We start from the raw sequence: 13,800 nt of genomic DNA, 5'->3' as shown, positions 1-13,800 counted from the left end.
AAATCATGAAACACCTTATTTAATCTAAGGAACATTGATAAATTATAAAACGCCATATATAATCTATGGAATATCGATTAGGGTTGTTGGAACATGGGGATTGGGGAGAGGAGAGTAGAGTGGAAGGTAGTGGGAATATACTTAAATATTGTACATTCTAGTCACTTTTTCTCCTCTTCCCCTCTCCCTCTGTCCAAACATAAAGTAAGGGAACAAATGGAGGTGAATGAATAATGAAAATTTACTAAAGAAATCAATCTGATATCTTATTGTTTTGAGTCATGCCAACAATAACAAGAACAAAAATATTCAAACTACTAGACTAATATGCCAGTGAGATTTTAATCATTGAGTACTACACAAAAACAAAAAAAGAAAAGAAAAGGAAAAACATTTTGACATGGATCAAACCACTACAGAACAAGTTTAGATATACAACACATGCCCAGCTAAAGTGACAAAGCTCTGTCTAAATTGGCCTGCGGAATGAATCTAATGCCTCTATAGATTTGCCTCAAAACTTCTCGAAGATTGGATTAAATTCTAACCTCAATGCCTTCCTTTAACAAGTGTTCTTTTACAGATTGTACAGGCACCTGCAACCCATAAATCAAGGAACATAGATTAAGTGATGAACCACTATGTCATTGACAGGGAAACAAAGGTTATGCTGGTTGAAGGTTTTTAATATATTAAGATGATAAGTAATAAATTGAAAGAGGAGAGAAGTGGATGATGCTCATTAAAAAAAGAAGAAAAAAAATTAAGATAATAAGGAATAGCCTCTATATATATATATATATAATGAAGACAAAATGATTATAGTCTCCATCAACATTGGCATATAAATGAAGTTCAAGAAATATCTCTATAGTTTTGTACCTCCTTCCTATGGAAGATGCCAGCAGCAAGGGCAGCGGATGCATTTGTTTTCATGAATACCTCTGTGAAGTGCTCAACAGCACCAGCACCACTACTTGCAATCACAGGGATGCTTACAGCATCTGAGATCAACTTTATTAGATCTATATCAAATCCTTTTCCTTGACCTGTAAAAAAATTTAACCATGAAACAATAAACTAATTTAAGAATGAACCAAGTACAAGGTAACTGTTACAATCAAAGCTGCCATCTAGAGGAAGACAAAGAACTAGTTTGTCAAACCTTCAAGAAGTTCGCATCGTATGGTCACAAAATCTTTACAAAGAAAAAATTTTGTGAAAAAATTGGATTGGTATACCGTATAGCAAAATGTATGGCGTAGATATAAACAAATGGGTTCTGTTACCAGTTTCAAATAAATGCTTCAAATTATGATTTGATGGTCAAAATGAAAACCTATGGGGGCATTTTCTAACAAGAACAAGAGTTGGATTTACCATCACAATCAATACAATTTAGTAGTATTTCTCCAGCTCCCAGCTCTTCAACTGCTTTTGCAAGCTCATAAGCTCCAATTGGTCGACCTTCTCGTCCACCATTAACCTTAATGACAAACAAAATAGAGTTGAGTAAGACCAAAAAAATCTTCTAAAAAAGGAAGCAGGCAAGTAAAAATCTATAATTACAATGTAGAATGACATGTAAAACGTAGCATTCCCAAAATACAATTGCACTTCTACTCCATCAGCAGTGGAGATGAGTGCACTTACAAAGAAAGCAATGAAGACTTACAGTGCACTGGTACCAGGCATACTCTTCCCCATTTGGACCTGAATTCAACATAAGAAAGATGGTTACAAACACACTTCACGAAAAATGGAAGACAAGTGGTACATCTTTGCACCTGCCTGGTTCTCTCTCTGATACAGGTAATTTGTTTCACCCTGGGGTGGGGAGAAAGGAGTAACAAATTTTCTTCTTTATTGTTGAAAACTGACCATATTAACCTCTCATATTTGATAAAAGAATCAACCGGGTGGCCCAATAACATTAGATTAACAGGTTCCTAGGAAAACTAGCTAAAACTTATACTGACACCAAGTCAGACATGGCAATCCAATATGTACCTAGCAAAAGAATTTTCAGTCTTAAATGGGGTTTTCCAAGCACTAAAAATATGAATTTACAGAGAAAATAAAAAAAAACAACAAATAAGATTTTTTATAGTAATTTCCTTTTACCTGGGTTTTTCAACTTAACAGCCTCGAACTCTACATCATTGGGATTCTTGAGGTACACCCTACGAGGATCAATACTTACAACTACAGCCTGAAAAGTAAATAAATAATTAACCAACAGTAAAGGCAGCTTCAATCATGCATCTTGAGAATAATGACTACGCAGTCTAAGCACACAACGCAAATTACATCCCCTAGGAATAATTACAAGATATGTCCTACTAATGCAACAATTAAAAATGAAAAATCCAGTATGTAGTTTATGCTTTCAACATTAAACTTACAAAAGGAAAAAAGTTTTCGCTATTATTTTATGTTTCTGGAAGATCACTGATTTTTCCAACGGACAAAGAAGAAAGAACACGGAAACCAGAAACTGAAAAAAGGCTCAGCACAAGCAACTAACTAATTTTACAGGAGTAAAACCCACCAAAAAGAATAAGAGAGGTGGTATATTTTTCCTTAATATACTTCACCAAAAAAACATAAAGAATGTATATACATGGATTCTCCATGAATCATTTTATATACAGGAAGCACTTCTCTCCCCTTTTATGGATTCTCTAAGAATCATTTTAAGAACAAATGCAAAGAAATGCAACAAAAACATTGGATCAATTACTCTCGCATTTGTATGCTTAGGACATTTATTTTGCATTAGATTAATGCAAAGAATGTATATACATGGATGACGGGGTATATGGACATGCATGCATTTATAGCGAGACATGAAGTACCTGATTTCCATAAACTCTTGATATCTGCTCTAAGCTAGTCTTTCCAGTCTTTACCTGAAATAAATGACACAATTTATCAAAAGGGACACACATGCAAACACTCATGCACAGGCTTGCATGCAAATTTGCATGGATTGTTAGGGAATTAAAAATTGGGAAGCATACTCCAGTTCTTAAATATTCTTCAGCAGCGTAAACAGCATCACTTCCAATGGAAATCTTATCAGCACCAGATCTGAAATATTCTGAAGCAACTTCCAAGCTAGTATAGTGCCTGAAGAAAGGGAAACGGGGGATGCCTTAAATATGAGACTTCACTAAATTGTGAATGATCAAGTAAATAATTATAAAACTACAAAATCAGGTCATTTCTAAAGAGAACCATTGTTATGGAAATTAAAATCAAACATAATACACCGGCAACAAAAGTAACACCAAAGAGTATACCTTCCATTTGCATCTGTAAAATCTCTAATGCCACCTCCAACAGTTAATGGTACAAAAACATTTTCTGAAGTGTATCTTAATACCTACAATAGAAAGCAGATTAAAATCAGAGAACAGAATCAACATATAGCATTTGTAGTAAAATAAATTTATACTGTTACATTAAAAGATTAATGTTGGATGTTTTTGCTGCAAAACAAACCTGCAGCATTGGCAAATCGCCTAGAGGAAAGTCTCGGAAACCAGTAATATTCAGAAAGCTAACCTGCAGTTTGATATTACCACTTTATTTAGAATATAATTGATAAGTAATAATGTATAAGCATTCAATTCTGTCCAAAGCATACCTCGTCAGCCCCATCTATGTAATACTGTCCAGCAAGCTCCACGGGCTTGCCAAGGTTTCTAACCTACAAAAGGTTTATGACAATTTGATTAAATTATACCAAAATACAACAAATTTGGGAGGGAGTTAGAGGCAGCTCCAATATCAGTTTAATTAATTCTCTTCAACTTTTATGACTTAATGATGCCAAATGAGTGCACAATGTCTGTACCCATAAATCAGATACAACAAGCCATCACAATACCTCATTCTCTTCTGTATGCTCTCTTACATCATATTGGTCTCCTTTGGTTACAACAAGATCACCTTTATCATTTGCCCTCACATCAAGACAAGCAATTACCTAGACATAATATAGTTAAGCACGGAGCCTTTGTCAGAAGATCAAAATACAATAAAATGACGTAGCCACTAAAAGCATTAAAAAATAAGGCTAAGAATTCTTTAAAGCCCCATGATAACATTAAAAATTGACACATGTGCAAGCAAGCGCACATGCACGCACACACACACACACACACACACACACACACACACACAAAAAGGGGCAGTGGGAAATTTAAATGAAGAAACAAAGGTTTTATTTTAAACTACTATTACCCTTTTTGCAAGTTTTGAAGCTTTTCCTTCAGTAGGCTTCTGTCTTCACATAAACATTTCAGAATGTTAGATAGTTTAACTGAGAAGTTGAGAAACATAAGAGATGCATATATATCAAAGGTACGAAGGCCACCTTTGTCGTGGTTGACTTTGGATACAAGAATCTTCTCAATATTGAAAGACCAACATCTGAAACATTCATTTTCAGGTATTACAGATGTTAATGGAGTGGTAAATTGATTTATAATATGTCTACATCATTTTCTCAATCTATCTATTAAAATGAGACTTGCAAAAAAACCTATTTGGTAATCAAATGGTGACAAATTATTACATAGCAAATCAGATCAGGAGGAACCCACTAAAAGGAAAATATGGAAGACTTTTACAATTATCTTCAATGCCAACAGGGCTGAGACTAGAATCTGTACACTTTGAGCTACCAAAAAGTGAGAGTAAAAGATATCTTGCCTCCACTCTTTTCTGGATGGAACTGAACTGCATGCACATTTCCTCTTCTAATAGATGCTATAAAATTGTCACCATAGTTGCAGGTAGATGATATCCACTCTTTGTTGTCATCTGACTGGAGAAAAAATTGTCACTAATTTACATGCAAATTAATGTCTGTGTAGTTGAAGCATGCAACAGCTAAGAAGACAGCCTTATTAAATTTAAAAGAAAAAAAAAATAATTAAAGCACATACTGGCATAGCACGGTAAGAGTGAACAAAATAGACATGGCGGTTTCCAATATCATCCAAAATTTCTGAGTTGTTTTTTATCTGCAAAGCATTCCAGCCAATATGGGGTACTCTGAAGCCATTTGAAGAGTCAAAACGCCCAACCACACCCGGTATTAAGCCAAGACCATTTACTGAGACATATATAAAGCTGTTAGTTGAAGGTAAAAGAAAGGAATATGGAAGTACTGACTGTGTTTACATATAAAGTGTTGAAAAATTGTAATACATTCAATTCAATTCACAGGGCATTTATACCCACCTTAATAGGTTTGTATATTTACAAATCTTTTGCTTCTATATTTTACAAATTTAGACACCTCCATAAGCTTCACACAGCTCCCTCTCTCCGAATTTTTACCCTTTTAATATAATTTATGGATTATTTAATATCACCATCAACATCATTATAATAAATCCACTAAACTGCACAAAGCTGAATACCGAGCATGCAAATAAGATGAAGAAATGATTATTGTTTTGTAAAATAAATTTTAAAAAATCAAGCCAAGAGCCTTGTACTTCGGTAGCTGTGCATGATCACCTTTTTGATGAGGACCAGGGCTCAATTTCCCCCTTCCCACTTGTTGTAAAAATTGAATTAAAAAAAAATGTTTAAAAAAAAATCAACATAGAGAAGGATTACATAAATGAATGCTTTCACTACCAAATTTTGTTCACATTTCCATACACTTCTAAATATGTCACAGAGTCTTGTAGCTCAACGGCATTACTAGTTCTTCCATGGAGGAGAACCTGGGTTCAAATCCATCCTCTCCCAGTTATTATAAGCCAAAAAAAAAAAAAAAAAAAAAGATATATGTTCAGAGGAACAAAAAAATTCACATAAATCAGATATGACTAACCTGGTCCGTTCTCCTCACTGGACTCGAAAAGTAACTGAAGTCCGAGACAAATACCCAAAAAAGGGCGATCCTTCTCAATATAGGAACAGAGTGCTTCAGCCATCCTGCAAAACATCAAAACACCATAAGCATCTACACTGAATTAAAATATTTATTTATTTTTTAGATAAGTAGCATCTACACTGAAAATTGAATATAAATAGCTTTAGTCAGATCAAAAAATTGAAAAGCTTCTATATGTAGCTCAATTTGCACCACCTAATTAACCTTAAAGTTTCTGTTCAAAGTGATTGATTCCAATATTACTATATGATTCAGAAAAACAACTTTCTTCTGGTAATAACACAAACACCCAATGGGTCTTAAACCTACGACCTCCCCATCCACCTTGCTCTTACAAGGGAATGCTACAAGGGGAGGAGGGAGGTGTCATTTGAGCTAGAACTCATGAGCTCTGTATAGCATCTGTGACCATTACTTTTTTTTTTTGGAATAAAAACTATGACCATTACTTGTATACTTTACAAGGTTAATTTTTGTTTGATAGACGTTTCATAACATGTGAATACAACCTAAAGCTGTATAAGTCACACATTTAAGAGTCATTACCACTTCAAGGAATTAGACAAGCAATTGATCCTAATAAATAGTGCACACAAAATTCAACGCAAAAAACAAATACCCATTTTTGTTCAGCACATCCATGGCCGCTGCAAATGCCCCCACACCCGGAAAAACAAGTCGATCTGCCTTTAAAATGTCCTCCGGAGTTTGCACCTAAATTTCAAATTATATAAAGAAAATTAATATACTATCCTATATATTCATCCAATTTAGGCAAACTAGAGTTATTTGCACACTATACTTAAAACCCGTATTAAAACTAAACATGCCTTCTCTCTAATTCAAAAACAAATAAATCAAGTATAAATAAATATAAACTACAACAAAAGCACTAAGTGAAGCAATTCTGCGAATTCAATTATTAAAAAAAAAAAAAGTGAAAAAGATTACATCTTTGATGTCAAAGCCGAGATAGCGGATCGCATTCCTCACGCTACGAACATTCCCAGCTCCATAATCAAGCAGCGTCACAACTTCAAATTTTTAATTAAAAAAAATTAATTCATTAAACAATTATCAGAAAAAGCTTAAAATTAATTTTTGTAAAAAAGAGAGAGAGAGAGAGTACCAGAGTCTCCGGAGGCTCGGACGGAGAGGTTTCTAGGAGATTTGAATTTGGCAGAATAGTGTGTTTTGCTGAAACTATTGCGACGAAATAAGAGAGATGAAGAAGGAGACGACGAAGACAATAGTCGAGCTGTTGAAGATAACGGGGACGAGGTACAAGAAGAAGAAAATGGAGGCGCCTCCATTGTCAAAGACCGAAACTGCAGCTCTCTCTGTCTCTCTCAGTCTCTGTGTGAGTGACGACTCGAAGAAGACAGAACGGTTTGTGTTGTATAGCTGTCTCATTGACTGGGCTCTATGTCGTGTTTTAGTTTGGGCCTCTTGGATCTGCTTTAAACTAGTCCATTCTTTGTTTTGTTTGTTTTAGGCCTGAACCCCAACCTGTTGGCACACAGCGGCAAATCCCCTTTCCTAATTTTTTGTGTTTCACTTTATCATAAACTTCGAAGCAAGACTAAAATTAATATGAACACTACAAAAGTAGGGCCATGGAGGAGACCAAGAAGCCATACAATAAGTAGCTCGAATGTTAATCCAAACTAAAGCCCAAAAGAAGCAAAGGTTCCAGAAGTTGGACAAAATAAAAAAACAATAAGAAATAGGTAATGAAGTGACGTGGATTTTTAGATACATAAGATGTTGTTGATTGAAACAACATGAGTGAACGTTGTCTCGAATCTTGTAGTTTAGTGATATTGTTTACTCTCTTTAACGAGAATTCGGGTTCAAATTTCTCGTCCATTGTTCTATCTATTGAATTATCAAAAACATAAGTGAACTTTGTGTTTATATTTCATGCTGAAAATTTACTTTTCTAGCGTACATAAATGTGTAGATGGATGTGTGCTTGGAATAATGTGATGCATCACAGAGATTGAGTTGATCAATTTCTCTATAATTTTGTTTATCACTAAATGATTGGAACTACCAAGCATTAAGTTTTTTCTCCTTCTACATGGTTATATGCTGTCAAAGAGGTCACACACATCAAATGTATACATAGCATTTCAATATATGAATACATCCGTGTTTTGGAAGAAATTTGGTACTGGAACAAGAAAATTGATGCCATTGGATCAATTTCATGAATTACTTGTGGTACCAAAATTTTATGGCCTATTTCAATATATGAATTAATCTGTGTTGAACACATTTGGTAAACTGAAAGGGGATAACGACATGAATAGTAATCTTTATTATTTGGAATAAAATGTATTGTAATGGAATAACTAAACATATTTATAAGTTTGTTGTTGTTGTTGCTTTTTTTTTTTTTTTTGAGATCATAAGTTTGGTTGTGAGTTATAACATTAGAATAAAAATTAAAATATATTTTAAGAAATATCTTACTCATAAAATTATATTTCCTAAAAAATATTATTTTTCTAAATTTGAGAGAGAGATTAGTTATTTTTTATGATTTTTTTATTTTCATAATTATTATGTGCATATGAAAAATTTGTTTATTTGAAAATATATTAATTTTAGAAATTATTACACCTACTAAGGAATAGATTTTACACCCATTTTGGAGACGAATAATTATTTCTCATTTTAAAGAATAACTATTCATAAAGAATGACTATTCACTGAATAAAAACATAACCAAACTACCAAATAGCTAAATTATAGGAATAACTATTATATTATAATATCTATTACAGTTTACCACACATACCTTAGGTGTATTATTAATGACTACCGTTTCAGTATAAATGACAAATTTACATATAAGATTCTACATATATCAAACAAATTTGGATTGATGCGGGATGCAGAAGCCATAAGAAGCAGAACACGTATTTGCTTATGAAAGATAATCTCAAACCCAGAAGGGTTCCTCGAATCCACTAGGATCCTTGAATCCATGAAGAAAAAAAGATTCTAAAGTCCATCAAAGAACTCAATAGACAAAATTTTGAATTTTATTTTGATTTTTGCAACTTGTACCAGTTTGTGGTGTAGGTCATTGGCGAGCATGTGTAGCACTTTGCTCTTGATGACTTTCAAAAGAAACATAAATCTATTTCCTAGTGGTTAATGCAGCATAGGAAAGATGATAACCCTTAAAACTTGACAAACAAGAAAATATATTCTAAAATATATCCTAATTAATACTTAACCATAATATAAACCAAGTTTGACTTAAAAAGTATTTAAAACACCTAAAAACAAGGAAATAAATACCATAAACTTAAAATAACGAAAATTACATTCAAAAAAATTCCAAAATTAATAAATTGAAAAAAATTAAATAATAGTTCCTGTCCTACATCAACAAGTCGAACATTAATTCTTCAAAAAAAAGAAGTCAAACATTCATGGAACATCCAAAAATGTTTCTACTATTTATATTTGATCCCATATTAATATCCTAGTATATAGCTTAAATCTATGTAACACAAACTCCAAATTTACCACAATTTTTTTTTTTTTTTTTTTTGTGAAACAAATTTACCACATATTGTAAGGCCATTTTCAGCAATTATCGAAAAGAAGACTCAGAGCACGATTATCCATGCTGTATAAAAAAAATAAAATTAAGGGTCTGTTTGGTAAGAGATTTCTAATAACGTTGTTTAAGTTTTGTAGAAATATGTGTAGATGAAAAAGTGTGTGGAAATACATGTTGTGGTGTTTAAACACTATTACCAAACGAAGCTTAACTCTCTTTGTTTTTCTTAAGAAGCAATGCATTTTCCCCTCTTTGAAACACATCAAAATATGGTGAAATAATAATAATAATAATAATAATTGCAATTGTTATATATATTGTAGAAAGTTATATAGTGTAGAAATGACAAAACTCTAGCTTTAATGAGAAATGACAAATATTACTATTCATATAATACTATTCTTTCCTTAATGGAAGGAAGTCAAGGAACAATAGAGCAGAAAGATGATAAGTAAAGAAGACAATAGTAATTTAATCAATCAATTCCATCTGTAAGGACCCGTTTCGCAGCCCAAGCCCAAGATGTATGATCCTGGCACAGTGAGCTTAGTACAATGAATTTGTAGAGAGTGGGTCAAAGAACTAGGCCTTAGCGAGTTGGACAACAGCTAGTACTGGATTAAATGACAATAAAACACAAATAAGAGATTTTGATATTAATGGATTTATAATCCGAGGAGGTTTCACTTTTATAAATTGATCACAATTGGGTACAAATATAATTTAGATTGCTACAGTGTTCTCTCTCCATTTTTTTCGATCCCTACCTGACAGAGGGTCTCTTACACTATATAGCTCCTTCTGGACCATCTTGATCCTACACTTGTTGATCATTTGAGCCTTCACTTGAGTGCCTGTCCCATTAGACACCCTCTCTGGTTTTCTGTAAGTTGGTAGCCAAGACAACACTGTTTAGTGGTCTCCTTAACATCAATGCGGCCAAGAAAGTAGTTGCAGTGCATTCAATGCAATGGTATCAATTTTCCCTAAGATATTTCTGAGGTCCTATTGTCCTTGGACGTTCATGATACACATCTTTATCACTGAAGCTTCCTGGAAGGTCATCGTGATTGTTGGAAAACGTATTTGAGACGTACTTATCATATTCGAGGAGATATTCCTCCTCGGACTATCCTCCTATATGTATTTCGCTCATTAAGTCCTGGGTTTGAACCATTCATTACCATTCACTCGTCCTTAGATTGCTCACGTTCTCGATTAAGGCCCAAGGCCCAATACATGATTTGGGCTCTTAACCCTACACCATCTTTCTAATTATTTTATAATAAAAAAAGAAAATTCACTAGGTTTATATTTATTTTTATTTTTAATTTGATGCCATTGTTATTTTATATAATGGGGCACGTTCTCCAGGAGTAATTGGCATCTCTAGGTTGTTCAACGCACTTGCAACATATATTGCCTCCAGCCACCTTCAAGACAGAGCTATTGTGGATTAGATACAAGAATTCAACAACAAATAACTCATCAAGAAAATAAGTGTGACATTGTTACAAACATAATATATACTAGTGTGGGGGTAAAAGACCAATAGGCTCATGTCAATGTCTACATTGGGCCAAGGGTCCAACTCAAGGAAAAACCCCTCCTCGGCCATGGGGAGGAAAAACCCCTCCTCGGCCATGGGGAGACTCCTCCTCGGTGTGGGTGTAGCCGAGGATAAAGGGGGCAAGTTGCCACTGGTAGTGACACTCCAGACCGTTCCACAGAACAGGAAATGTACTAAAGCAGAACAGGAAATGTACAACGGAGAAGATGTACTAAAGCAGAAAAGGGGGCAAGTTGCCACTGGTAGTGACACTCCAGACCGTTCCACAGAACAGGAAATGTACTAAAGCAGAAAAGGACAACGGAGAAGATGGAAGTGTCTGAGGGAAAGGCTGCCATTATTGCATTCAGTACCTGGTGCCTGATACAGCCATACTTTTCTGCTTCTACAACCACTCCCAACAACTAGAGGGAAGGGCTGATGGGACAAGTACCTACCCTAGGGACTCCATTCAGGAGGAAGGAAACTACTATAAAAAGGGAGTGGAAGGAGACAGAAGGGGTAGGACAGAGACCCCCCAACACACCAGAGGCACAAGAAAAAGCCCCCCGGATCGTGCTGAGGACCAATCCTCTCTGGTGAACTCAGTCCATCTTAACTTGATCAAGAAGAACACCGTGATAACCGTCGTCCATACACTAAAGCCTAGCTCTTTGGCCCACCCTCTACAAATTCATTGTACCGGGCTCACTGGTCTAAGGTCCCATGCATTTTGGACTTGGCTTGAAAAACGTGCCCCTACAATTGGCGCCGTTTGTGGGAAGAGCTTGTGCGTTGGCAAATGCGACGGTTAATCACGGTCAAGCTTCTATCAGCAAGAGTCCCTCGAGAGGACCATTTTGGCGGTGGTGCAAGCTACGCGAAAGCCCCCCCCATCATTTCCAAGAACACACCGTCATTGTTATAACTCAGCTTCCACTTAGGTCCATGCTTCGAAGTGTTAATTACGCGGGAAGGATTGCTAAACGGAGCGCAGTTCTAGGGACTTCCAACGTCAGGCGTATGCCTCGGGCACTCGTCAAGGGGCTAATCCTCGAGGGTCTAGTGGTCCGGTTCGCTGAAGTCCCTTCGGAGAAAGAAGCAGAAAAGAAAAGGGTATGCAAAATGAAATGAAATTGTCTTTTTATTAGATAAAGAAGCAGTACAATGTACATAAAAGGGCTTAGACAAGCCTATATCAGAAGCTAACTAAAAAAAAATAAAAAAAGGTACACGGGAACAATAAATCCTCGATCTTGCTCCAGCAGCAATCGAACGAGCATGGATGGCACTGGCGGTGGAAGAGAAGAAGAAGCAGGGACGCCAAATCCCCATACTTGCTCTAGCAGCAATCGAGCAAGTATTGCTCTAGCAGCAATCGAGCAAGTATGGATGGTACCGGCTATGGGAAGTCCAAACCCTCACATGCGTGACACGCGGCACCGGATGAAAGTCCCAATACTATCGCACCAAAAATCTGATGCGACCTCCACCTGCTTCGGATTTTGGCTGAAGGAAGAAGAGACTCCATTCTTGTCCTATCGAGGAGAAGAGATATCTTTGGCCTTTGTCTCCCTTGCCCTGACCGGGCCATTCTGAATCTCGGAGACACCCAAGGCTTCTGAAGAGGGGTTAGTTCCTTCACCCTCATCCTAACCATGACCATTTCAATCCCTAAATCTCAGTCACTCTCATAGTGGGGACTTTGGGAACATTTGGAGAGTCAGAAACCTGAAGGACTCAAGGGTCTGCGAATAAAGGGGGATGATCTCCCACCATGCGTCTTATATAGGGGCAAATCTGGAGGCAATCAATTCGCCCCAAATTTCCAAGAAGGAATTACAAGCGAGATAAATCTCGCTCAAATTCCAAAGTAGTCTTCAGCCGTTGGATTTATGTCACCTCGTGAAGAGGCCCTAATTAAAGAGCACCTCGTGTACCGAAACGACAGGAACGCGGTTTGAATAGGCTAAAAAGTGTCTCATAGCCAGGAACGCGCCTCAGGCAAGCGAAGAGGCTCTGGCATTAATGGAGGACAAGACTTGGCAAGCCGTGACAGAGGCCCAATGTCACCAAAACCCTCATCTCCGTCCGAGGAGCCGGACAGCAGGATTTTGAGGGGCTATTGTGGGGGGTAAAAGACCAGTAGGCCCATGTCAATGTCTACATTGGGCCAAGGGCCCAACTCAAGGAAAAACCCCTCCTCGGCGTGGGTGTAGCCGAGGATAAAGGGGGCAAGTTGCCACTGGTAGTGACACTCCAGACCGTTCCATAGAACAGGAAAAGTACTAAAGCAGAAAAGGACAACAAAGAAGATGGAAGTGTCTGAGGGAAAGGCTGTCATTATTGCATTCAGTACCTGGTGCCTGACACAGCCATACTTTTCTGCCTCTACAACTACTCCCAACAACTGGAGGGAAGGGCTGATGGGACAAGTACCTACTCTAGGGACCCCATTCAGGAGGAAGGAAACTACTATAAAAAGGGAGTGGAAGGAGACAGAAGGGGTGGGGTAGAGACCCCCCAACACACCAGAGGCACAAGGAAAAGCCCCTCGGACCGTGCCGAGAACCAATCCTCTCTGGTGAACTCAGTCCATCTCAACTTGATCGAGAAGAACACCGTGATAACCGTTGTCCATACACTAAAGCCTAGCTCTTTGGCCCATCCTTTACAAATTCATTGTACCGGGCTCACTGGTCTAAGGTCCCATACATTTTGGGTTTGGCTTGAAAAACGTGCCCC

General features: G+C 36.6%; 1 protein-coding gene across 1 annotated transcript; it reads right to left on the bottom strand.

Moving 5' to 3' along the window:
• Positions 1 to 223: 223 nt before the first annotated feature.
• On the bottom strand, positions 224 to 7,315 carry LOC126694556 (imidazole glycerol phosphate synthase hisHF, chloroplastic). The gene is made up of 19 exons (XM_050390903.1): positions 7,053 to 7,315; positions 6,875 to 6,957; positions 6,543 to 6,637; positions 5,861 to 5,964; positions 4,959 to 5,128; positions 4,723 to 4,837; positions 4,385 to 4,440; positions 4,252 to 4,290; positions 3,896 to 3,994; positions 3,653 to 3,715; positions 3,508 to 3,570; positions 3,306 to 3,388; positions 3,024 to 3,132; positions 2,859 to 2,912; positions 2,125 to 2,212; positions 1,676 to 1,713; positions 1,381 to 1,486; positions 883 to 1,049; positions 224 to 596 (listed from the first exon to the last, which is right to left on the bottom strand). The coding sequence occupies exons 1-19, from the start codon at positions 7,234 to 7,236 to the stop codon at positions 537 to 539; spliced, it is 1,776 nt and encodes a 591-aa protein (XP_050246860.1). The 5' UTR covers positions 7,237 to 7,315; the 3' UTR covers positions 224 to 536.
• Positions 7,316 to 13,800: the final 6,485 nt, after the last annotated feature.

The sequence above is a fragment of the Quercus robur genome, chromosome 8 (genome assembly GCF_932294415.1).
Source record: "Quercus robur chromosome 8, dhQueRobu3.1, whole genome shotgun sequence".
In the NCBI taxonomy this organism is placed as follows: Eukaryota; Viridiplantae; Streptophyta; class Magnoliopsida; order Fagales; family Fagaceae; genus Quercus; species Quercus robur.
This window is presented reverse-complemented; position numbering and strand designations above follow the sequence as displayed.